This window comes from Mus musculus, chromosome 16, assembly GCF_000001635.26.
Source record: "Mus musculus strain C57BL/6J chromosome 16, GRCm38.p6 C57BL/6J".
Taxonomy (NCBI): domain Eukaryota; kingdom Metazoa; phylum Chordata; class Mammalia; order Rodentia; family Muridae; genus Mus; species Mus musculus.
In genome coordinates this window covers 13,981,299-14,004,334 of record NC_000082.6, presented here as the reverse complement: position 1 = coordinate 14,004,334, position 23,036 = coordinate 13,981,299, and the positions used below count along the sequence as shown (strand labels likewise).

At 44.2% G+C, this 23,036-nt stretch overlaps 2 protein-coding genes across 3 annotated transcripts in view; one reads left to right on the top strand and one right to left on the bottom strand.

Annotated features, from left to right (window-relative positions):
- Positions 1-17,723, bottom strand: part of Bmerb1 (bMERB domain containing 1) — a 118,441-nt gene extending 100,718 nt beyond the window's left edge. Inside the window, exon 1 of one of the 2 annotated variants that reach the window (XM_006522482.4) lies at positions 17,442-17,723. In XM_006522482.4, the coding sequence (XP_006522545.1) occupies positions 17,442-17,464 (23 nt within the window). In that variant the 5' untranslated portion in view covers positions 17,465-17,723. The remainder of the gene's footprint in view (positions 1-17,441) is intronic. The other variant, NM_144518.3, reaches the window with a different exon arrangement.
- Ifitm7 (interferon induced transmembrane protein 7) lies at positions 17,468-22,633 on the top strand. The gene is made up of 3 exons (NM_001270718.1): positions 17,468-17,705; positions 20,510-20,845; positions 22,343-22,633. Exons 2-3 carry the CDS (start codon positions 20,526-20,528, stop codon positions 22,362-22,364), a joined length of 342 nt encoding a protein of 113 aa, NP_001257647.1. The 5' UTR covers positions 17,468-17,705; positions 20,510-20,525; the 3' UTR covers positions 22,365-22,633.
- The last annotated feature ends 403 nt before the right edge of the window (positions 22,634-23,036 follow it).

Below are 23,036 nucleotides of genomic sequence, written 5' to 3'. Positions count from 1 at the left end.
GCTAGGGCCAACACTGCAGAGCTGTGAAACAGCCAAGAAACGCCCTCCTTGTGTGTTTATACAGTCATTTGCAAATTCATTGACTACACTCTCCGCCTCTTTTTCTTAGAAACTTATTAACAACTGTGACTCTTCAGAAAAAGATTTACAAAACACTGCCTCAGAAAAAGGCAAATTGCTACCGGGAAATTCTGTTTAAACTCTGCCTCTGATAGGCTTCTCTGTGGTACCTTTAGATCAGCATGTACCAGGCCGGTAAGCAGAAGCACACGGAGGGTTAGACATTTTTAGAAACTTGTTAATGCCCAGTAACCCGACCTCTTTAGGAACTGACACATGAATTTTCATGGTTGCTTAGGAATCAAATATCTCTATGCAATCATCAGGTATGTGAGAATTCCTATGATGTGCCAGCACCTGTGTTAACACAAGGATTATCTGACCTGCCAGCCAGGCAGGCTGTCAAAGCTGTGACCCTGAGCTGAAAATACGTGCCCACAGTGGACATTTTTAGTTTGTGGAACAGCTAAATTTGGTAACAGAAAGTATGGGGTGAATTTTGTCTCAGTTCACATCAAACTTCACATCTATTTGAGGTTTTTACAAAGCGAATAAAGCACCAGGCACTAAGGAGCAAGTGAGAATATCTGGGGTTTCAGTTACCTTTCTGCACCCTTTAGACTCCAGGGTTTCAAGGATCACTGCTCACCGGACCAGGTTTTGTATGAAATCACTCTTGGGTCTGGAGATGTGACTTACTTAATAGTGTTCCTAACTAGTACAAAGGTCTGGGTTCCAGACCCAGCACTGCAAAGACAGGCAGTACACACCTGTGGAAGGATTAGAGGTTCAAGGTCGTCCCCTGCTGCAGAGTTAGTTGGGTTTTTTTGGGGTGTTTGTTTGTTTTTTGTTTGTTTGTTTTCGAGACAGGGTTTCTCTGTGTAGCTATGGCTGTCCTAGAACTCACTCTGTAGACCAGGTTAGCCTCGAACTCAGAAATTTGCCTGGCTCTGCCTCCCAAGCGCTGGGATTAAAGGCGTGCGCCACCATGCCTGGCGCTGCAGAGCTAATTGAAGCGAGCCTAAGATGTTACTAAGTCCCTGGCTTCTCCGGAATGCACATAAATGATTTAGGAAAGGTGTGTGCTTCCCTGGAGCTTGTGTGTCTGTGGAAAACACTGTCTGGAGGTCACAGCTGCCGATGGGGAAGAGGTAACAGCATACAAATTATTCTGGCCCACATGCAGATTCTGTCGTGTCTTGCAGGAGGCCAGTCCCTCTGGGAACATCCATCCCTACATCCCCATAAACCACATGGTCCTGGGTTCCTGACTACATGGTCGTTTGGGGTCCTTCCGGTCCTTTTAATCATGGTATCCCATGGAACAGTGGGTAGACATCTGGATCAGATGTTTCCTGAGGGTTTCACGCTGTGATTAGATTGAAAAATGGACTTTTTCTTTCTTGCTTTCTTTCTTATAACAATTTATTTAGTTTATGTGCGATGGTGTTTTGCCTGCATGAATATCTGTGTGAAGAGATCAGATTGGTTGAAACTGGAGTTGCAGACAGTTGTGAGCTGTCATCTGGGTGCTAGGAATTGAACCCTGGTTCTCTGGAAGAGTAGCCAGTGTTCTCAACTGCTGAACCATCTCTTCAGCCCTGGGACTTTTTTTTAATTCAAGTTAGTTTTTTGTTTGTTTGATTGATTGATTGATTGATTGATTGTTTTCTTTAAAGACTGAGTCTTACATAGCCCAGGCTAGCCTCAAATGCATATGTAGTGGAGGATGGTCTTGGATTCTGACCTTCTGCCTGTCTCTCAGGCAGATTATAGGCACATACCATCATGCCTGGTTTATACAGTGCGAAGCATAGAACACAGGGCTTTGTGTGTGCTAGGCAAACGTAGTGAGCTACATCCTAGCCTTGCTTTTTGGTTCTTTCAACACACACACACACACACACACATTCAGACTGACTTCTGTTACTGCCCAGACCTTGGGAATATTGTCTTCCCTCTAAACTGCAGGCCTCTAGTCCACTCTGAAAGGAAAATAGAGGACTGTATTAAATTCAACTTGGGGGACTCCAAAGTGCAGCCAGAGATGGCAACCCTGTACGGATAAGTGTACCTCAGCATCCCTGTTTAAGTTCTATGCCTGATAGCAGTAATAGAAGCAACTGAGAATTAACGTGGAGAATATGCATAAGGTGCCACTGGAGAAGATAAAGGACCTCTAAATGCTTAGGAGCACCTAATATATCAGAATACTAGCAGGATCGGCCATTGGTACCTTTTCTTCCTCCTCCCCTTCCTCCTTTTCCTCTTCCTCCTCCTTCTCTTCCTCCTCCTTCTCCTCTTCCTCCTCGTTTTCCTCTTCCTCCTCCTCTTCCTATTCTTCCTCCTCTTCCTACTCCTCCTCTTCTTCCTCCTCCTTCTCCTCCTCCTCCTCCTCCTCTTCCTCCTCCTCTTCCTCCTCTTCCTCCTCCTCTTCCTCCTCTTCCTCCTCCTCCTCCTCCTCCTCCTCCTCCTCCTCTTCCTACTCCTCCTCTTCTCCCTCCTCTTTCTCCTCCACTTCATCAAAGAAATGCTAATTTCAATTTGGAAAAAAGAAAGAAAAGAAAAAGAAATGAGGCTGGAAGCTGGCCTATCCTGGGAAAGCACTTGCATGAGGACCTGTGTTCTATCCCCAGAACTCGCATATGCCTGTGATAGCTAGCCTTACAACCTGAGATCAACGCCCAGGACCCACATGTGGAAGGAGAGAACCATCTCTGCAAACTCTCCTGTGACCTCCACAGATGACCTGTGCCATTCTTACACACACTTGCTGAGATGTCGTTTAACACCCAGGGTGCTAGGAGGTGACCATACAGAGACATGATTTTGTCCCTGGGAACTGATCCTGTTGCAGAGATAGCTTTGAGGCAACTGGCTGGGCTGACTAGGGGCCCCAGCCAGGGCTCGTATGTACAGGGTACTACAAGTCAGCCACCTGAAATATTTTTGGCTGTAAGTGAAAGTGACAATTTCCCCTTTGCTTCAATTTGTTGAAAGCAGTGAATTTTCTAGGCTGGAAAACTTGGAGGGAAACCAAAGTCATTCTGTAGGGAAGTTTTCTCTTGCTTCTAGAAGTTCCTAATCGTGTTTACCTTGGCTTGACTCTGAGCACATGCAACAGTTTTGGTGGCCAGTGGTGTGTGTGTGTGTGTGTGTGTGTGTGTGTGTGTGTGTGTATGCACACATACTCAAGCATGTGCCTGTACACATACATATGTGTGTACACACACGTGTACAAAACACTGAGACATTGGCAGTTAAAGACAGAGGGATGGAGATGAAGAAAGGAGATAGGAATATTATTAGACTGGAGTATCTGCATCCTAAACTCAGGTTTTTATGGCTGTGGGGTGGAGCCCAGTGATGGAGTGAGGACTAGTTTTTGTTACCCATCTACAGATGGGTGTATACACAGAATGTAGCCTCCTGTAAGTGCAACATTTAGCAGCAAGGTTTGAAATGCTAGAACTCAGGGGATCCTTGAAAAGATGATGTGAAGAAATGAGCCAGGCACAAAAGATCACATGTTGGATGAATTCTATTTATATAAAAATATGCATCCGAAGGGAAAAGAGCACAGTGGGCACTAATGACCTGGGGAAGAGGCACAGCGAGGCTTAGAACATGTTAGCCTGAAGTGGGAACATAGGGCGCCATGGCATTCGAGGAAATGGCAGAAATAGGGAGGGTACTTGGACCTCCTCATGCTTTTATACCCTGAAGACTGAGTGACAGGTGTCCTGTCCTACACCCAAAGGACAGAAATGTCACACAGGGAATTGGGGAGGGCTCAATCAATAAAATGCTTGCTGCAGAAGCACAAGAACCTGATTTTGATTCTTTGAAGCCATGAAAAAAGTCAGCGACGTGTAATTCCAGTATTGGGAAGCCAAGAAAGGCGGGTCCCTGGGGTTGACTAGTTAGCCAGCCAGTCTACGTCAGTGAGGGACCCTGACACATGAACAAAAACAAGGTGGGCAGTGTCTGAGGAATAACAGCTGGGCTCGACTTCTGACCTCCACATACTCCTATGACACTTCACCACACGGTCCCAAGAGAGCTCAAAAGTCTTAAATGCTTAAACACCTGGAATATTTTACGGTGACATGGTCCTTAAACTCACAGTAATCTTCCTGTGTCAGCCTTCAAAGTACTGGAATTATAGGTATAAGACACCATATCCCAGCGTATAAATGGTTGAAATCATCCTTTTTTTTTTCCTCCTATAGTGCAAGGGATGGAGACCTGGGCATTATGTATACTGGGTCAGCAGTCTACTCTTGAACTACATTCCTAGCCTGAAACCTTTTCAGCACCAATTCAAGTTGAAAATTCCATACCAAGTGTGGATGGAGTAACAAGTCCTAATCGATACAGAAATACACTAAAAATATGGTAGTAAATGATTTGTCTGTATGTATATGGAAGATCTGAAACATTGAATTTAGTGTTTAGGCTTGGGCCCCATCACCAGGACATCTCATTGTGCATATGCAAATATATGCAAATATTTCAAAATCAGCATTCAAAATACTTCTGGTTCCAGATGTTCCAGATAAGGGATATTCAACCCATATGGATAAATTCTTAACCTTTTCTCTTGTTATCATCACTTGTTGTTGGGCTGTCAGTCATGAACCTAGCAATAGGATAGAGAAGATCTCTTTCCTGTAATCCCAGCAGTTTTCTTTAGGGTTGAACAAATGTGTCAGAATGAGGCAGCTAATGTTTGCCCCACTCTATGAATGCACTAAGTGGTGATACATTAGGAAAAGGTCTGGGGCTCTAGCTCAGTTGGGGTGGTTCGTAGCTGGGCCAAAGCCTGGAGCCCATTTCCAGCACCTTATAAACCACATGTGAGAGTGTGCTTTAATCTCAATGCCAGAAAGTAGAAACAGGATCATATATGCAAGGCTGACTTCAGTCACCTATCAAGTTCCCAGGCAGCCTGAGACCCTGTCTCAAAAGAAAAAAGGGGGAAAAAAAAGCAAATTTGAAAAGAATTGTGCCAGTTACTACTTTTAACTTGACCTGGACTAAAATCATGTAGGAAACTAGCCTCGGAGCAAGCCTGTGAGGCACTATGTGGATTAGATAAACAGATATGGGAAGGAAAATCTGCCTCAATTGTGGTTAATACTGAGATTCTCAAGAGAAAAACTAGTTCCACAATTTTGAGCCAAATCTGAAGCAAGGCTTTAATTAATTAAATACCGACTAGGATAGACCCTGGTCAGGTCCACCCTGGGGTCCCAGGGAGTGGATACGGTTATGTTTTGTAGGGGCTTAAAACAGCAGAATCCATAAGTCAGTGCATTTCCCATCAGGCTCAATCAGGGACAAGCACACATCCTGATGTATTTCCTGCCTATGTCCCTCCCACCTACACGGGATCAAGCACACCTGCTGTAGTGTTCCCGGAAATTATCCTGTCCCTGGGCAAGTGGAACTTCCTGGTTAACTTTGGCTCTTACATCTACTTATGAGCAGGTCCATTCCCTGAGCTGGAGTCCTGGACCGAATCAAAAGAAAGGAGTGAGGCGAGCACCAGCATCCACATTTCTCTGCTCTCTGACCTCATACAGCACAAGCAGCTTCCACTCAAACACCTGCCGCCTTGACGTCCTTGCCATAATGGACTGGACTCTCAAACTGCCTTGAGTTGCTCTGACATGTAGTTTATCAAAGCAACAGAATAATCAGGACACAAGGTCATAGCTAACTTTGTGAAACATACCTCCATTTATTAAAAGAGCTATGTCAGTAGAGATGACTGAACTAGTCTAGTCTCCCATCCGGTGAGCTTCTGGGAAATAATGAAGGCAGACCTGATCCCCAGGGAGTTGGGCTGCTCAACCCCTGGCACCTACCCCAGCTGCTGAGGCCCAGCAGACAGCTCTGCAGGACAAGTTTTCATTCGTTGTAACCACCAGGAAGAGCTCCACTGACACCTTCATAGTGTCTATCCAAAGAGGCTGGAGACAGATGGGTCTAACCTCAATGGATATTGGGTCTCCAGATTTACACAGACCTGTAAATCTGGACATTCTACCTCACCCTGGAGATCTGGGAATGATAAGAACCAAATGGAAATCATCCCAGCATCTTTGCTCCTTGTCAGAATGGCAGTTCCTCTTAAGAGCTGAAAGTATTTCACCCCTGGAGAGAAACATGGTCACATCTCCAGCTTTCACTTGTGTTCATTCCTGCCTTTGCCAAGGAGCCCATTACAGACTGTTCATGAACCTCTGAAACTCAGACACTGAACCTAAACCCCACCATGAGGGAATAAGGAAGTGTGTCTTTGTGAAAAATTATGAGCTCATGAGGAAAGAGCCTTTATGGATGGAGGCTGTCTTTATAGCAGATTCCAGAAGTGGTGGCAATGTCTCAGACAGTAAGCCACTTACTGCTCAAACATGAAGACCTAGATTTGTCTGTCTCCCACACAAAAAAGCATAGAGTTGTAGTCTCAGAGCTGTGAAAGTACAGACAGGAGGATGGTCCTTGGGGCTCATTAACCAGCTAGTCTACCAAACTGGTGAAAGAAGGAGGCTGCATCAAAAGGTAAGGTAGTATGGGGGCATGGTAGTTCATTTCTTTAGTCCCAGCACTTGGAAAGCAGAGACAGGTGGATCTTAGTGAGTTCAAGGCCAATCTGGGCTACATAAGAGAGTTTCAGGTCAGTCAGGGTAGCAAGTGAGACCTTGTCTGAAAAACTGATTTTCATGTATAATTAAAAAAACTCAAATAATACTTGTAGAGTTGGGATAAGAAGGATTCTGTCAGATACCACTAAATTTTCTCAATCTGAGACCCACATCAGCACACACACTCACATACATATATACTTACCCATGGTTTGAACATTTCTGAAGTGACAGTCCCTCTCCCAGCCTACAAACAGTTTATCATACATACACAATTAAGATTTTATGTGTATTTTCCCAGTGAAACTCTTGATCTTACTGGCTCCCCACTATATCCTCATTTTTCTGCCCACTGCATCCCTCTCAACTAATCCCCTGGCATCCAGCTGAGAGAAGTCTTCACTCTTCCATGTTGCTATGATTGGAAGATGACCATTGTCTCTTCACAGGCCCAGGGCGACTAAGGGCTTGCTCTCCACATGGCAATATTGAAAAGTCCTGTGGTGAACAAAAGACCTTCTGGAGGTGGGGCCTAGCAGGAAGTCTTCAAGAGATTGGGTTACACTATATCTGATATGATATATATTTTATACACATAAATGCACACTGTGGTGGTTTGAATATGCTTGGTCTAGGGTGTGCCATTATTAGGAATTGTGGCCTTGTTGGAAGAAGTTTGTCACTGTGGAGGGTGGGCTTTGAGACCTTCCTTCTAACCATGTGGGAGCCAGTCTTGTCCTGTTTGCCTTTGGAACAAGATATAGAACTCTCAGCTCCTCCTGTGCCATGCCTGCCTGGATGCTACCATTCTCCTGCCTTGATGATAATGAACTGATCCTCTGAACCTGTAAGCCAGCCCCAATTAAATGTTGTCCTTATAAGAGTTGCCTTGGTCACAATATCTCTTCACAGCAATGTAAACCCTAACTAGGTCTCTCTCTCTCTCTCTCTCTCTCTCTCTTTCTCTCTCTCTCTGTCTCTCTCTCTGTCTCTCTCTCTCTCTCACACACACACACACACACACACACACACACACTCCTGCTGACCCCACCAGAAACCAAACTAATAGAGCCAACTGATTTTAGCCTTTGAATCTCCAAAGAAAGCGCTAAATACAGCTTTTCCCTATACAAGCTTCCTGCTTCAGGTGTTTTGTTGTCATAGTGCAAAGCTGATTAATAGATTTTTCTCCATATTAATAAAATTATAATGCAAACACGGGCATATAGATACTGTATATGCAGAGACAGTGAGAAAGGGAAGCAAAAATAAACTGAAGAAGGAGCATGAATTCTATCTCACAAGCATGAGCTCCTATCACAGACACTGTCTAGATCTCACCTGTCACTCAGAAATAACCTGGGAGACAACTTATCCTTGCTAACAGCTGTGTAGCATTCCATAGTGGATAAACAATAACTCCTAGATACCTTCACTTTGTGTCCAGTGAAGGGTTTCTGTATACTAAGGTTTCTATTTCCTGTGGACAGACTCTTTATGTTTCTCTCCAGAACATATAAATGTCTCAGTATTTAATAAAAATTAACATCAGTAAGGTTGCTGAGTCAAAACCTATGAGGGGTGTGTGTGTGTGTGTGTGTGTGAGTGTGTGTGTGTGTGTGTGTGATGTATATGCACATACTTATGTCTTTGTAGGAGCAAGGGAATGTGCACAAGGTTACAGCAACCACAGGCAAATATCACATGCCTTCCCTATTACCCTCCATCTAATATTTTGAGACAGGTTTTCTCACTAAATCTGGAACTTGAAGGAATCCTCCCATCTCCATCTCCCCAGCGTTACGATTACAGGAACTGACTGATGCATCCAGCTTGTCCCGTGCATGGATGGCAGATGCTTTACTGCTACTTCTGCAGCCCTTATATGAGTATTTTGAATGTTGAGCTATTATCTGACTACATTCCAAAAGGACTGCAACATGCCACAATTCTACCAGCATGTCTCAGTTCCCTGCATGAATCCAAATGCCTGTTGAATGGACCAGTATGTTGTACTTGATGTTAGCCAAAAGGCCAAGAAGCCATGGACCAGCTTGGACCAGCTTGCTAAATGTGGCTCCCCCATCTTCCGGTGTGTGTGTGTGCACGCACACAGACACACACACACACACACACACACACACACGCTCCCATCCCACACCTGTCTGTCTGCCTGTCTCTCTGCCTCCCTCGATCTCTTCCCCCCTCTCACCCTCTCTCCCCCCACACCCTCTGTCTCTGTGTATTTGTGAAATTCTAAAAACACTCCGGGGTAGCATCTAAGAATTGGGAATCTGCTACCTGTAGAAACCTACCCCAACCTCTACCCACAGTCATGCTGCCATTGTTACTGGTTCCCAATAACAGTGCCACTTCAGTTTTATATTTTGTAATCTTAAAATCTCCCTTCCTGCAGAAAAGCATAGCCTTGGGAATAAACTGTGTCAAGGAGATGGGCAGCCAATGCAGACTAATCAAGACTGTCTTCCCTTCGCAGTTTCATGATTTTAAAGGTTTACAAAAAAAAAACCAAACAAACAAAAAAAAACCACAATGAAATCATTTCATCTCAGCCTCATGAATTAACAGTCTCCCAATTCAGTGCCTACTGATTGAATGAGAAGGGTCTAAGTGCTGGATAATGTGGGCATTCAGCTCCACCAAACTAGCAGTCATTTTTCAAAATAAATGTATGTGTGTGTGTGTACAAGCTTGTGGATATGTGCATGTGTGCTAGCAGTCAACCTTGTTGTCATTCCCTAGACACTGTCCACTCTGAAGCTAGCACACAGTAGGCATGGCCTTTTTCTACTCTGTGCCTCTGAAGCTAGCACACAGTAGGCTTTACCTTCTGTACTCTGTGCCTCCAAAGCTAGCACACAGTAGGCATGGCCCTTATCTACTCTGTGCCTCTGAAGCTAGCACACAGTAGGCATTCATCCTGTCCAGCAGGTAAATGGTGAGGGAATGAGAGGACAGTGTAGCTAGCCTCTTCAGGGGTGCTCATAAGCAGAGTTCTGAAAGGCTATTCCAGAAGAGCCCGTGCTTGTGTTAGCTTCCAGACCACATGTGCATGCAGGAAACATGACTGACATGAGAGCCTCTGCCTGTGTTAGCTTCCAGACCACGTGTGCATGAAGGAAACAGATGACTGGGATAAGGGACCACATGAATCCACAGTCCCATAACACATATACCAATGGAAGCATATTTCATTAAGCCAAGAAGAAAGAAACTAGAAAAAAATCAAAGCAAAACCCAAAGCCAGTGCATGGACTCTGGCCTTTGAAATTGCCTCCTCCCTGCCTTGAGCTGATGGCTTACCTAAGATGCCCTCTCTTCAAGTTGGCAGTTAACCTGAAATGCTCTCCTTACCTCTCTTTACTTTTAGAAACAGCTTAGTTCACAGGCCCAGTGCAAACACTCTTCTTTGCTGTTGGCCTATTGTCCCCTAGGAGCACCAGTCTCTTCTCATCTCCTGCTCTTGCTGACAGAAAGTACTGGTCTATTCCACAGACACTGTTGTGGCGTTCTTGTAACTGAATCCCTTCTCCCCATAACTGTATACTTTTTGAGGTTCCAGGCTATGGCTTGCTTTATTTCCCATCTCTGCATCCTCTGCACTGGGCCAGGAAGTAACAGACCTCTCTGGAAAAAAACATTTCCAGTTAGAAAGGCCTACAATCTGGTTAGGCTCAGCCAGTTACTGATCTTCATCAGGCCGGGTATAGTGACACATGCCTTTAATCCCAGCACTTGGAAGGCAGAGGCAGGCAGATCTCTGTGAGTTCAAAGCCAGCCTGAGTTTCAAGACAGTCAGACCTACATAATCTCAAATAAATAAAATTTTTAAGAAAAAAGACCTCCACCAACTTATTTAATTTCCCTACACCTCATTTTCCCCAATCATAAAATGGGAATTACAACCTGCCTATATCATAGATTCCCATGATAAATGAAAGATTTTGAGTTCACAGCTGAGCTCCAGGGACTGTTTTTTATTAACAAGCATTTAATAGCCATTCAGACACCAAGAGTCAGGCACAGTGGCACATACTTTTAATCCCAGCACCCAGGAGGCAAAGGCAGATAAACTTCTGAGTTCAAGGCCAGCCTGGTCTACAGAGTGAGTTCCATGATAGCCTGGGCTACACAGGGAAACACAGATACCAAGAGTAAACACTGTAGACTTTCCTCCTTCACTTAACACACAAAAAGAAACCATAAAATATGACCCATCAGATACAAGGATGATGGCACATGCTTGTAAATTTGATAGTCAGGAAGCTAAGGCAAAAGGATCACTAAGAGTTTGAAGCCTGCCATAAAAACGAAACAAAACAAATTCTTTAATATCAGCATCTTCGTAATTCCATATCCCTGCTTCTATAGTAGCTGTAACTTCAGTTTGCTGCCTACCAGTCAAGAATCTACCCCCTAGAGGCCAGCCACACTGTCTCTATCCCTAGTCAACGCTTCATGCTCAAGAGCACTCCCCATTTGCTCAGAACGGATGCTATTAAGAACGTTGCAGTGCTGCTCACACACCGCACCGCTGTGTGGTCACAGCTGTCCTTGTCTGGTTCTCTTCTCCCCTGACAGCCAGTGAGGCCATTTCAAACAAAAGCCAGCCTCAGTTTGTCCCTTGCTTGCAAGATGACTCAGTGGGTAAAGGGGCTTGTTGCCATGACTGACCACCCCAGGACCCACACCGTGGGGGGAGAGAAGATTCCTCTCCTCTGACCTTTACACGCCCTCCTCACAGAGGATAAATAAATGCAAAGAATATATGGAAAAGCGTGGCCCAGCTGCATGCCTTACCATGGTAATAAGCTTCAGACTTTTCTTAAAACCATAGCTACAGATCATATCTGGCCGGCCTCCTTCCTGACTAATCAACCGCCCTGCCCTGACTCACTGGGTTCCAGCTGCCTTAGCCACCTGCCTCTTCCTCGAATACTCCAAAAGTCTTTACATCTAGAGCTTGGATTCCTTCTTATTTACATGTTAAAATGTCACATATTCTTCAAACAGTTATTCCCTGATGACCAGATAAGCAGTATTCCTCCTTAAAAATGCTCAGGAAATATCTATTATGATTAGAACACTGCTTAGATATTAATCTGATACCCTCATTCCTAATGTCCTGATGTCCCCTAAATAAACCCTCCACAGAGGAGGGCCTTTGCCTTGTTCAGTACTGTATGGATATCTCTTAAAACATTGCCAAGAGTGATGACACTTGTCTGCCATCCCAGCACTCTCATGGTGGAGGTAGGAGGATGAAGAGTTCAAGGTTATCCTTGGCTATATGGTGAACGGAAGACAGCCTGGGTGTCTTAGGTACTGTTTCATTGCTGTGAAGAGACATGACCAAGGCAACTTTTATAAAGACAATCATTTAATGTAACTGGCTTACAGTTTCAGTTTAGTCCACTATCATCATGGTGGGAAGCATGGCAGTGTGCAGGTAGACATGGTGCTGGAAGAGGCAAGAGCTCTACATATTGATCCACAGTTAACCAGAAGAAGACCATCATCCACACTGGGTGGAACCTGAGCATAGGAGACCTCAAAGCTCTCCTACACAGTGATGCACTTCCTCCAACAAGGCCACATTTCCTCTAATAAGGCCACACCGCTTAGTAGTGCCACTACCTATGGCCAAGCATTGAAACACATGAATCTATGGGAACCAAACCTATTCAAACCACCATATTGGGATACATGAGATCCTGTCTCTAAACAACAAAAACTAAGTATATTATTTTCATAATTAGGAGGACATAATAATGTTAAAGTAAAGTCAGAAATAATACAATTATCCTCCCTAATCAAAAAGTCAAAGGAAATCAGTCAAATCAAGGACAAGGATGCAGAAACCTTCCCCTCAACAGAGGGTTCACAAATAGGCAGCAAGTCACACTGCTTCAAGCTCCGTACTGTTTATTAACCATGGATACTGGTCAGTTAATGATCTGCTTGCTGGTCATTTCACATCCATAGACTTGTAAATAATGGTCATCTTCCAGGAGCATCTGGGAAGATTGCTGCCTGGGCTGGCTGCTTTACTGAAGCCCTTCCTACCTTGGATGCTCTTGGCAACCCCCTCTTCCAACCCACATTCTAGGCCATCTTCCCCTCATATCCCCTACCCCATTTCTTGAACATCCTTTAAGACATTCAGATCAGCTAAGACAAAGCCCCAACAACAGACCACTGTGATCTTCAAAAGCCCTGAGCTTTCTCAAAAGGCACCTTGTCTTTGTGTCTCCCTTAATTAATTACAGTCAGTTGAAAGCAATACTTTTATAGATCTTGCCACAGTGAAATGTCACTATGCATTTTCCAATTGAGTTATTACAAAAACATCCCAATTGCTTACAGGAAAATGGGAGGTGAAGTAGAAAAACCAGGAGCTCAACTTTGAGGCCAACATGGGTTACCTGGTAAAGGTTGAAGAAGAAAAGGATTAATAGAAGCAATTTTTAAGAATCTGTTTTAAGGGCTGGTGAGATGGCTCAGTGGGTAAGAGCACCTGACTGCTCTTCCAGGCTGCTGTTCCGAAGGTCCGGAGTTCAAATCCCAGCAACCACATGGTGGCTCACAACCATCCGTAACAAGATCTGACTCCCTCTTCTGGAGTGTCTGAAGACAGCTACAGTGTACTTACATATAAATAAATAAATCTTTAAAAAAAAAAAAAAAAGAATCTGTTTTAAGTGAGAAGATACTAGATGGTTTCCTAGCATTCATGAGGCCTTAGAAATGAATCCCTAGAAATGAAAACGGGCACAGGAGACAGGGCACTAAGGGTGTCTCTCTGCTTACACTCTGTTCAGTTCCCAGCACCCTCATTGGTACTGGGAACTGAACTTGAGTCAAGTGCTCTTAACTCATTTCTGTGAAATGGGAATAAATGGAACTAGAGAGATGACTAGTTCCACTTATTCCCATTTCACAGAAAAAGCAACCAGTAACATAGTTCAACTATACACCCATGGTAACAAAGCTGGAAAGGGCAAGGGCTAGTTTAAACTTATTTCGCCTGACTTCAAACTCCTATTCTTTAATTTTTCTTTCCTTTTTAGTTATTTGATTTTGAGATGGGACCTCATGTGCTAGCCTCAAACTCTCTTTGTAGCCAGGGATGACCTTCAACTCCAGACCCCCTTGCCTCTTTGGCTCAGTACTTTCATGTCAGGTCTGTTCCTCCACACCCCACTCCTGTTCTTTCCTACTGTAACTATTGTACATCACATCTGCTCATCTAAAAATTTGAACTGATGTAGTAGCAGGTGGTACAGGCCTAAGAGGGTTCCAAGTTCAAGTCCTACCTGGACTATAGTGTAGGTTCAAGGCCTAGATGACTTTAAAATGTGGCTTAGTGATAAGAGTGCTTGTGCAGCATTCATGTGCTTATGTTCAGTAGCACAATGCCACAAATAAGAATGCTAGTAGGTTAAATAAATGCTGTAGTTGAGAGATGGATATAGCTCAGTTAGCAGAGCACTTTGCCTGGCATACACAAAACCCCAAGTTTGAGTCCCAGCATTGCAAACCCAGGATGGTGGTGCATACCCATAAACTTAGATGTAGAGTCAAGAAGATCAGAAATTCAAGGTCAAGAGCTAATTTGATGGTTTAGCCAACAAGAACACTTGGTACCAAGCCTGATGACCTGAGTTTGATTGATGGAAGGAGAGAACTGACTTCTAAAAATTTTCCTCTGACCTCTACATGTGTTACATAGTATGTATACACACACACATGTAAAAACATTACAAGGCCATCTTTGGCTATATAGCAGGTTGGAGGCCAGCCTTACATAAGACCCTATCTATAAATAAGTCAGAGGACATAAATATTCTACTCTAAATACTCTAGCTGAATTGAAAGGAAGCCGTTAATACACTCTCAGCTAAAAATCAAACAAGTCTGCCATCTTTTCCCTCTTGCGCTCTTGAGAAAAATCTTTAAATACATGCAGAAGTGAAGTAGAACCTTTTTAATGGGTTCTTTCCTTCTTCAGCATGTCTGGTGTCACAGTACTGCCTGGGCAGGTATTTGGCCATAGCCCCAGTATTACTAATTTCTAGACTTAATTAATAAATGAATAGAGGCTCAGACCTGTTGGATAGCTCTATGAATCCCTTGTGAATTGAGAGGATGTTTACATATAAACAAAAATCCCAAAATGCTTGATTAGAGACAGGAATTAAAATGCCAAAACTTGCCAGAGTCAAGTATCTAAAGTGGGTCCCTGGATTCCTGCTTTGGGATTTCAAATGTGAATAGCTTAAAGAGCTGGGGGTTGGTTTGGAGATCTGTGCCAAGGCACATAAGAAACTGATCTGGCACTGAAACAAGAAGCAAGTCTCAATCATGGTGGTTTGGGGCAAAAAGATCAGGGCCTCTACAGTCAGGACTCAGAAGTACAAAATTTTCAGGGACTTAATGTGGTTTAAAGTGAATTCTTACCTCAGTTTTCAATATGTGCTCAAATTTGGACCCCCCAAAAAAGCAGGAAAATGAGAAGGAACTGGGTGTGTTGGCACACACCTGAGTCTCAGTGCTTGGGAGGACAGGCAGAAAAATTCAAGGCCATCCTTGGCTATAGAGAGTTTGAGGCCAGTCTGGATTGTATGAGACCTTGTTTATGTGTGGGATGGGGAGAGGCTGGCAGAGAAAGATGGGAAGAGAGAGAGGAGAGAATGCTTTAGGGAAGTGCTCAATATTTTAGTTTGCTTTGGGTTTTTGTTTTGAGACAGGGTCTGACTTTGTAGCCCTGGCTGGCCTAGAACTCACAGAGCTATGCCCAATATTGCAGTTTTAACTCATAGGCTTGCTTTATGCAGTTGAATGTCTAAGTTTGAATGTCTAAATAGAGGAACTCCTGAAACAGCCATGTCCTGAGAATTTACCTGAGCTTTGCACACACCATCTTATTTGATATTCATGATAGAAAGCCACATGGTATACAATATTACTATCCCCATTTTCAGAGAGCAAATGTAGAGAACAGAAACACATCTTGTCACATTGTCAGCCAAAGACCAGAGCCCTAGTCAAACCAGGGGTTCCTTGACTCTACGTGGCTTCTACTCTATGGGGACCCAACTGTCTATCAAGCACTGTGGACTTCAGGGATCAACATGGCTACTATCTGATTATAAAATTACCAACCATCTTTGAAACAGACCCAGGAAGCAGTTAACCTTCATGAGAAATGTATGGAGTCCAACTCATCTGGGTCTGAATCCTGGTTCCATCATTTCCATTTGAGTTACCTAGCAAGCCCCCGCCTTCTCATATATGTAAAAAGCACTACAGTGCCACACAAGGTTGTACCAGGGATAAATAAGAGATGTTTCTGAAGCTTTCAGAACATGGCAATCTAACAATACAAGGCAGCCATGGGTGGTATTATTTAGAGCGTATAAACCACAGACCTGCAACCTCTAGGTTACCTCAAAGTGCCAAAGCTAAAGGATTTAGGAAGGATGAAGCAGGAGAAAGGACCTAGGTCTAAAAGGAGAAAGAAAATGTAAGAAAGAAAGAGGTTGGAAGCATCAGAACACCCATTATAGCAGGAACGAAGACATTTGAACTTGAAATAGAAACACAATATAGCTTGAGTCCATAGTTACAAGAATGGAGAAAACAATCACAAAGGCATGTGCGCGAGTGTGCACACACACACACACACACACACACACATTCACACACATTCACACATTCACACTTTCTCCCAAGTGAGGTAGAAAAGGAGCTGATTGACAATGCTTTAAGTACATGTAGCTCAATGGCTGCTGCTGGGGAAGAGCACTAAGCCTAGAGACCCAGTCAGAGCAGGTAGCTTTAGGGTTCCTTAGAAGGCAAGAGGGCTGCAGGCTATACCAGGTCTGCTGGGCAAGCCATACCAGAACAGGAGGCAGAGTGGAGGACATTTGGAAGCTCCTAGAGTCAGGGACATCAATGACCTTAGACTTTCCAGATAGCCTCCACTGTTTGCAGAGTTTCAAGTATTGTGTCCAACAAATTGAAAGCAAAAGTCTTGGATTCATTTACAGATGTTTGTTGATACCAAAACACCAAAGAGAGAGCCAGTAAGTACAGAGGTCTGCTTCAAAACCGCTTTCAAGAGCTGAACCAAACCAAATCGTATCATTGAGTCAAGAGCTAACAGAGTGGGGGAGGGGGGTTGCACAGCGCTAACCTTGCCCTTTGCCTGCTCTTTCATCTCTCCTCTGACCCAAGAGGAGGTGGGACAATGCTGGAATTTCAGCTATGCTCTGAACCTCAAGGCTGAAAGAGCACACAGACACTCCCCCATTTCTGTATGTGGGGCTTTCAAAGCTGCCCTTGGCTCCTGCGCCCTCAAGCATCCTAACACTCTAGCGTTCCTCCTCCTGGGATGCAGGAAAGACGGTCCTTCGCAAAAGCTGCCTCCGGCTGCCGGATCTCGGACTCCTTAGTCCAGTACAGCTGGACTCCTAGCTTAGCTGCCTCGCGATTTCCAGAGGAGCCTCCCAGTACAGCCCAGCCCTGGAGGGTCCCCTCTTTTGTTTGTAGGGAGAACCTACAAACTGCTGTTGTGCAACACTGGAAGCCCAGCTGCGGGGGCGCTTCCCGTCTGCCAGCCTGCGTTCCGGTCTGCTCTAGGGGGCCCCAGTTCAGCACGCGAGTCCCCAACTGTCCCCACCCGTTCCCTGCCCGAACACTCACTTCCCAGTCCCTCCGCTTTCCATGCTGTCTCCTCCACCGCCCCATAACGCCTGAGAGGCTTCTCGGCTTCCAGATGAACAGACAGAGATTGCTTTAACTCCATTGCTGTTCCCCGCGGGCAGGTCCAGGGGTCTGGTTCACTCCATCCCTGCTGAAGGCTGCGGGGAGGAAGGCAGCTCAGATCGGCAGTGTTTTAATGGGCCCGGCGTTGCTGAGGAAGCTGCTCCATCTCTTCAATCTCCAGCACCTGAAAGCTCCCAACTGGTACCCAGGATGGGGGAGGGATGCATAACACATGCGCAATGGAAGCTGGAGGGGGGAGGTTTGGGGGCTGGGTAGGGAGAAAGAGGGACAGATGATAAACTCTCTAGAACAACAAAAACAAAAACAACTAAAATAAAATCACCCCCAAATGAAACAAGAATAAGGCACCTGCCCACACTGAAACCAGTAGATAGGCTTTCTGTGGATGGATCTAGCATTGTGGGTGACTGGGGATCTGTTAGAGGGCTGGTAGGTTTCAAGCGTGATTGGTGAGCCAGAACAGTATCTGTAGATGTGATGATCCTTCTTTGTAGACAAGCCCAAGTATGGACCGCTGCTTTCAGATTCTGTTGTTTGCAGTTATGTGCATGTTTTGAATATAAAAGGGGGACAGCAGCTACGTGTGTGTGTGTGTGTGTGTGTGTGTGTGTGTGTGTGTGTGTGTGTGTGTGTATGTACACCTGTGTCAATCCTGTGCATTTGTATGGAAAGGAACAAGAGAAGCAAATATTTTGTATATAAGGCCAACAAAGCTGTTCAGAACACTGATCTTTACAAACCTGGAAAATAATTGTGACCAAACATAACAGCAATAAAAAAAAAAAAAAAAAAAAAAAACCAGTGTCAGGACTGGCAACAGAGCTCAATTGGTATAACATTCACAGCCTAAGCATGAGGGTCCAAGTCTGATCTACAGGACAGAGCAGGCATTAAAAGAGCAGATACAGCCGGGCGTGGTGGCATGCGCCTTTAATCCCAGCACTCAGGAGGCAGAGGCAGGCGGATTTCTGAGTTCGAGGCCAGCCTGGTCTACAAAGTGAGCTCCAGGACAGCCAGGGCTATACAGAGAAACCCTGTCTCGAAAAACCAAAAACAACAACAACAAAAAAAAACCCAAAAAACAAACAAACAAAAAAAGAGCAGATACAGCTCTAGTCCCAATGCTAGGAGTGAAGGCAGGAGGAACCCCAGGGCTTGCTTGCCCCAAGACACCTTATACCAACTTCTGGCTTACACATGCACACTTTTTGGTTTTAATATAAAGTTAAGGGATGAGAATGCAGCTCAGTTGGCAGAATACTTGCATAATATGCACAAAGCCTTTGGGTCCTATCCCTAGAACTACATGAACCAGGCATGTGATTCTAGCACACAAGAAGAGGCAAGAGGATCTGAAATTCAAATTCATCCTTGGATATGTAGGGTGTTTGTATAGCAGCCTAGGTTACACAAAACCATGAATGAATGAATGAATGAACGAATGAAGTGTTATCAGCAGCTATTGATAAAAGTTAATACTACTTTTTGAATTACTGCTAAACATAGACCATTTCCCAATGTCTCTGTGAAACCTCACACTCCATTCCTGTCTGCTTTACAGAAGATAGAACTGAGGTACAGAGAGATCACTTACCGTATCTCCAAACTGCCGGGGACCTCATCAGCCCTTGAATCAGGCTAGACTGTATGAATTCGGATTCTGCCTCTTATTGTCTTGATTTCCTTGTCTAGTTATATTTAAAGAGCCTAAAAAATATGTATGTGCATGAGCTGGGATGCATGTGGGGAAGTTTATGTGAATGTAAGCACCCTCAGCCGTCAGAAGTATTGGATCCCCTGGAGCTGGAGTTACAGGCAGTTGTGAACCACCAGATATGGCTGCAGGAAACCAAACTTGGGTCATCTGCCAAGGCCATGACTGCTCTTAACTGCTGAGCCATCTCTGCAGCACCTTAACTGTAGTTATATTTTGTATGGAGGGAGAGGAACAAAAAGGCTCTAGGTCAGGGGATGCTGGTGTGCTGTTTAATAGTTATCTTCTGATGCCACCTGGGACACTGGTGTCTATTTTTATGAGTTGGAAATGTGAAACAGTCCAGTTTTCCAGGAAAATGACTTTACCACTTAAAAAGGTTATTGTTTACAGTGAACTCCTAAACAGCTTCAAAAAGTTTTAAAATGTAAACCTAGATTATAGCAACAAGTTTTGTTCTGTTTTGTTTGGGAGTTTGAATTGAGATGGGGTTTCACCATGTGGTCACTTCTGAGAGGCTCTAACCTAATCACATAAAAGCATAAAAATAATATTTTATTTTATTTTATTTTATTTACTAATGAGGCATAAGAAATGAAACAAAGAGGCCAGAGTCTCAGCTATTCTGAGTACTGGCTGCTCTTGCAGAGAACCAGGGTTCCATTCTTAGCACCCACATGGCAGCTCACAATGTTCTGCAACTCCAGTTCTAAGGGACCCAATGCCTCTTTTGGCCTCCAAGAGCACTGAGTGCATGTGCACAGACACACATCCAAAATGCCCATACATACAAAATAAAAATAGTTCTTTGGTAAAGAATTGAAATAAGACAAGCCAGTAAGCCCTGATCTCAGGAGGAAGAGGCAGAAAGGTTGTGACTTCAAGTCCAGCCTGAGCTACACAGCAACACCTTGTTTCAAAAATAAATAAATAGGACCGGCGAGACTGCTCAGTGGGTAGGATCTTGCTGCCAAGTCTGATGACCTGAGTTTCCTCTCTGGGATCCATATGATAGAAATGATGGAAGGAAAGAACTAACTCCTATAAACTATCTTCTGATTTCTATATGGCATGAACTCCTCCTGTACACACACACACACACACACATACACACACACAGTGTATGAAGGAGGCAACTAAGAAAAACACAATTGAAAAAGCTGGACAGATGAAACAGACCCTGTTGGAGAAAAGGCCACTGCGCAAAGGGCTCTGGACTTCTCAGCTTGTACCACCATTCTCATTCCTTCCTTATTCTCAACTCTTCCAGCCTCAAAAACCAAGAGATGCCTAAGGATCAGCATGAGGTGGTTGTAATGGGGACACCCCACACCTCAACTTCTTCGACAACCACCATAATCACCATGCCTGAGATCTCCAAGCCTGATTATGTGGTCTGGTCTCTGTTCAATACACTCTTCATGAACTTCTGCTGCCTGGGTTTCATAGCCTATGCCTACTCTGTGAAGTCTAGGGACAGGAAGATGGTGGGTGATATGACTGGGGCCCAGGCCTTCGCCTCCACTGCCAGGTGCCTGAACATCAGCTGCCTGATCCTCTCCGTCGTCATGGTCATCCTCTTCATCACTTTCTTTGCCACTAGAAGGTAGCCATCTTGTAGCATCTCACAGTAGATAACAGATTCTGGGGCCTTCCGGGCTTGCTATGTGTTCTATTGTCTATCGCTGTCCCAAACCCTAGTCTTAGTCCTGACCATTTACCCCATACATATGCAAATGTTACACTTGCATATCTGTTCATTCAATAAAGTGCATGTGCTGTGGGAAAAAAAAAGAAAAAAAGAAAAAGCCGGACAGACACTATGGAAGAGTGCTTTCAGTATTTTACAATGAAAAGATATTTTGAAGAGGGTGCACTTTTGATTCTAAATTCTAAAACACTTCACCACCCATTAAAGAGACTCCATACCCAGGAAGCTGTATTGTCACCTTCCGCTCTCCTCCAGTTCCTAGCAACCACTCTTGCTCTCCTCTCCTAAGAATTCATGTTCTGAGTATTTCATAGGAAAGGCGCCTTCACACGTGGGCTCCTGTGTCTACCTGTTTTGGTTTCATCCACTCTTTTTTAGGTCCATCCACATTGAAGCATGTGCTCCTGTAGTTCCCTTATGACTGAATACTATTTGCTATGTCACAATTCATTTATCATTCTGCCATTGATGGACAGTTGAGTGTTCCTGCCTTTTAGCTACTGTGACTAGTTCTAGTATAAGCGCTGTCTATAGCAGTGTGTGTGTGTGTGTGTGTGTGTGTGTGTGTGTATGTGTGTGTGTGTACCTGTTTATTTTCTTTGGGATATGTACCTAGAAGCAGAATTCCCAAACCATCTGGTAATTCTCTGTTTAGCTTTTTGAGAAACTGCCAAAACATTCTACTTTTCCACCAGGAATGTGCAACATCGAATCTTTCCACATGCTCAGTAATGTTTAAATTGTTTGGGACCCATCAACAAATATCTTTTTGTGGTTTTTTATTTTTTTCTATTCTTTCTCCTTCCTGTCTCCCTCTCTTCCTCCCTTCCTTCTTTCCTTTCTTTCTTCTTTTAGCATTTTACTATGTAGCCCAGGCTGGCTTTGGATTCATTGTGTATCTTAGAAAAATCTAGAACTTTTGATGGTCTTGACTCAGCCTCTACAAGAGCTAGAATGTAAGGCCTGTGCACCCAGATCCTGTTTGTTCTTGACCTTGGTTAACACTAAATGTACATTATGATCTCAATCCTGTTATTTCATAGACTAGTAGTGGTAGAAACTAAATAACATTTTTTGTTTATATATTTTTTTTTTCTTGAGACAGGTCTTTGCAGCCTTAGCTGACCTCAAAGTTGCTAGGTATCTAAGGATGACCTTGAATTTCAGGAGGTCCCCTGCCTCCTGAGTGCTGGGATTATGGGTGTGTGTCCCCTCAACCAGCAGTGATTCTTCACTTTATATGCTTACATAACTGCTCACTTCACCAAGAAAAGAAACGACAAGCAGCAAAATATTGATAATGGTTACCTATAAATGTCTTAACAAATATTTTGTTTGTATTCTCCGATATTCCTATGAAATAATATGTATCACTTTTCTAATCATATGTAGCTTCTACCCCCGGCTTCCTTGAAGCAGGCTGATTCAGACTTGACCATGCTGCCACTGAGAATGAGACCACCTGGGGTGGAGCCTTCCAACCTAGATGGCTCTATTGTTCTATCACCTGCCACTGCTCTTCTCCAAGACACTGCTACCTGCTGAGAGGCCCCTGAGCTATTCCAGAGAAAGCATCTGGCAGATCCACCTACAGGCTGGCAGCAGGCATCAAGAATGGATTGGTGGGGGATGGGCCTTCCCCCTTTATAAGCACAGACTCTTAGTAAACTTTGGGCCTTGATCAGAGAAAAATTGTCGTGGCTTCATTATCTTTTCTTGCAGTCTAGTCTTTTTCAGCCCCAGCCTGCCTCCCAGGTGTACCCGGTTCATGTAGGTCATGGGCCAGCTTACAACAGATTGGCGCCCTGAACCAGGAATCTTGGAAGTGGCAGGAAAACACTGAGGGAATCACTATCTTCTATGGAGCTCCACGAGAAGGAAAGAAAAAAGAAGATCGTATCGGGCACAATGAGCAACAGGTATTTATGCTAGCACTGGTTTTAAACTTCATTTTTTAAAGTGTTGCTGGAGGTGTGGTAGGATACGGGCTAAGTTTGGAACGTGCTAACCCAGTGCTGGATCCACTTAGGTTAGCAGCGAATTATGGAACTAGAAACTTCGAATCAGGTGGTTGTCCATAGCTTTC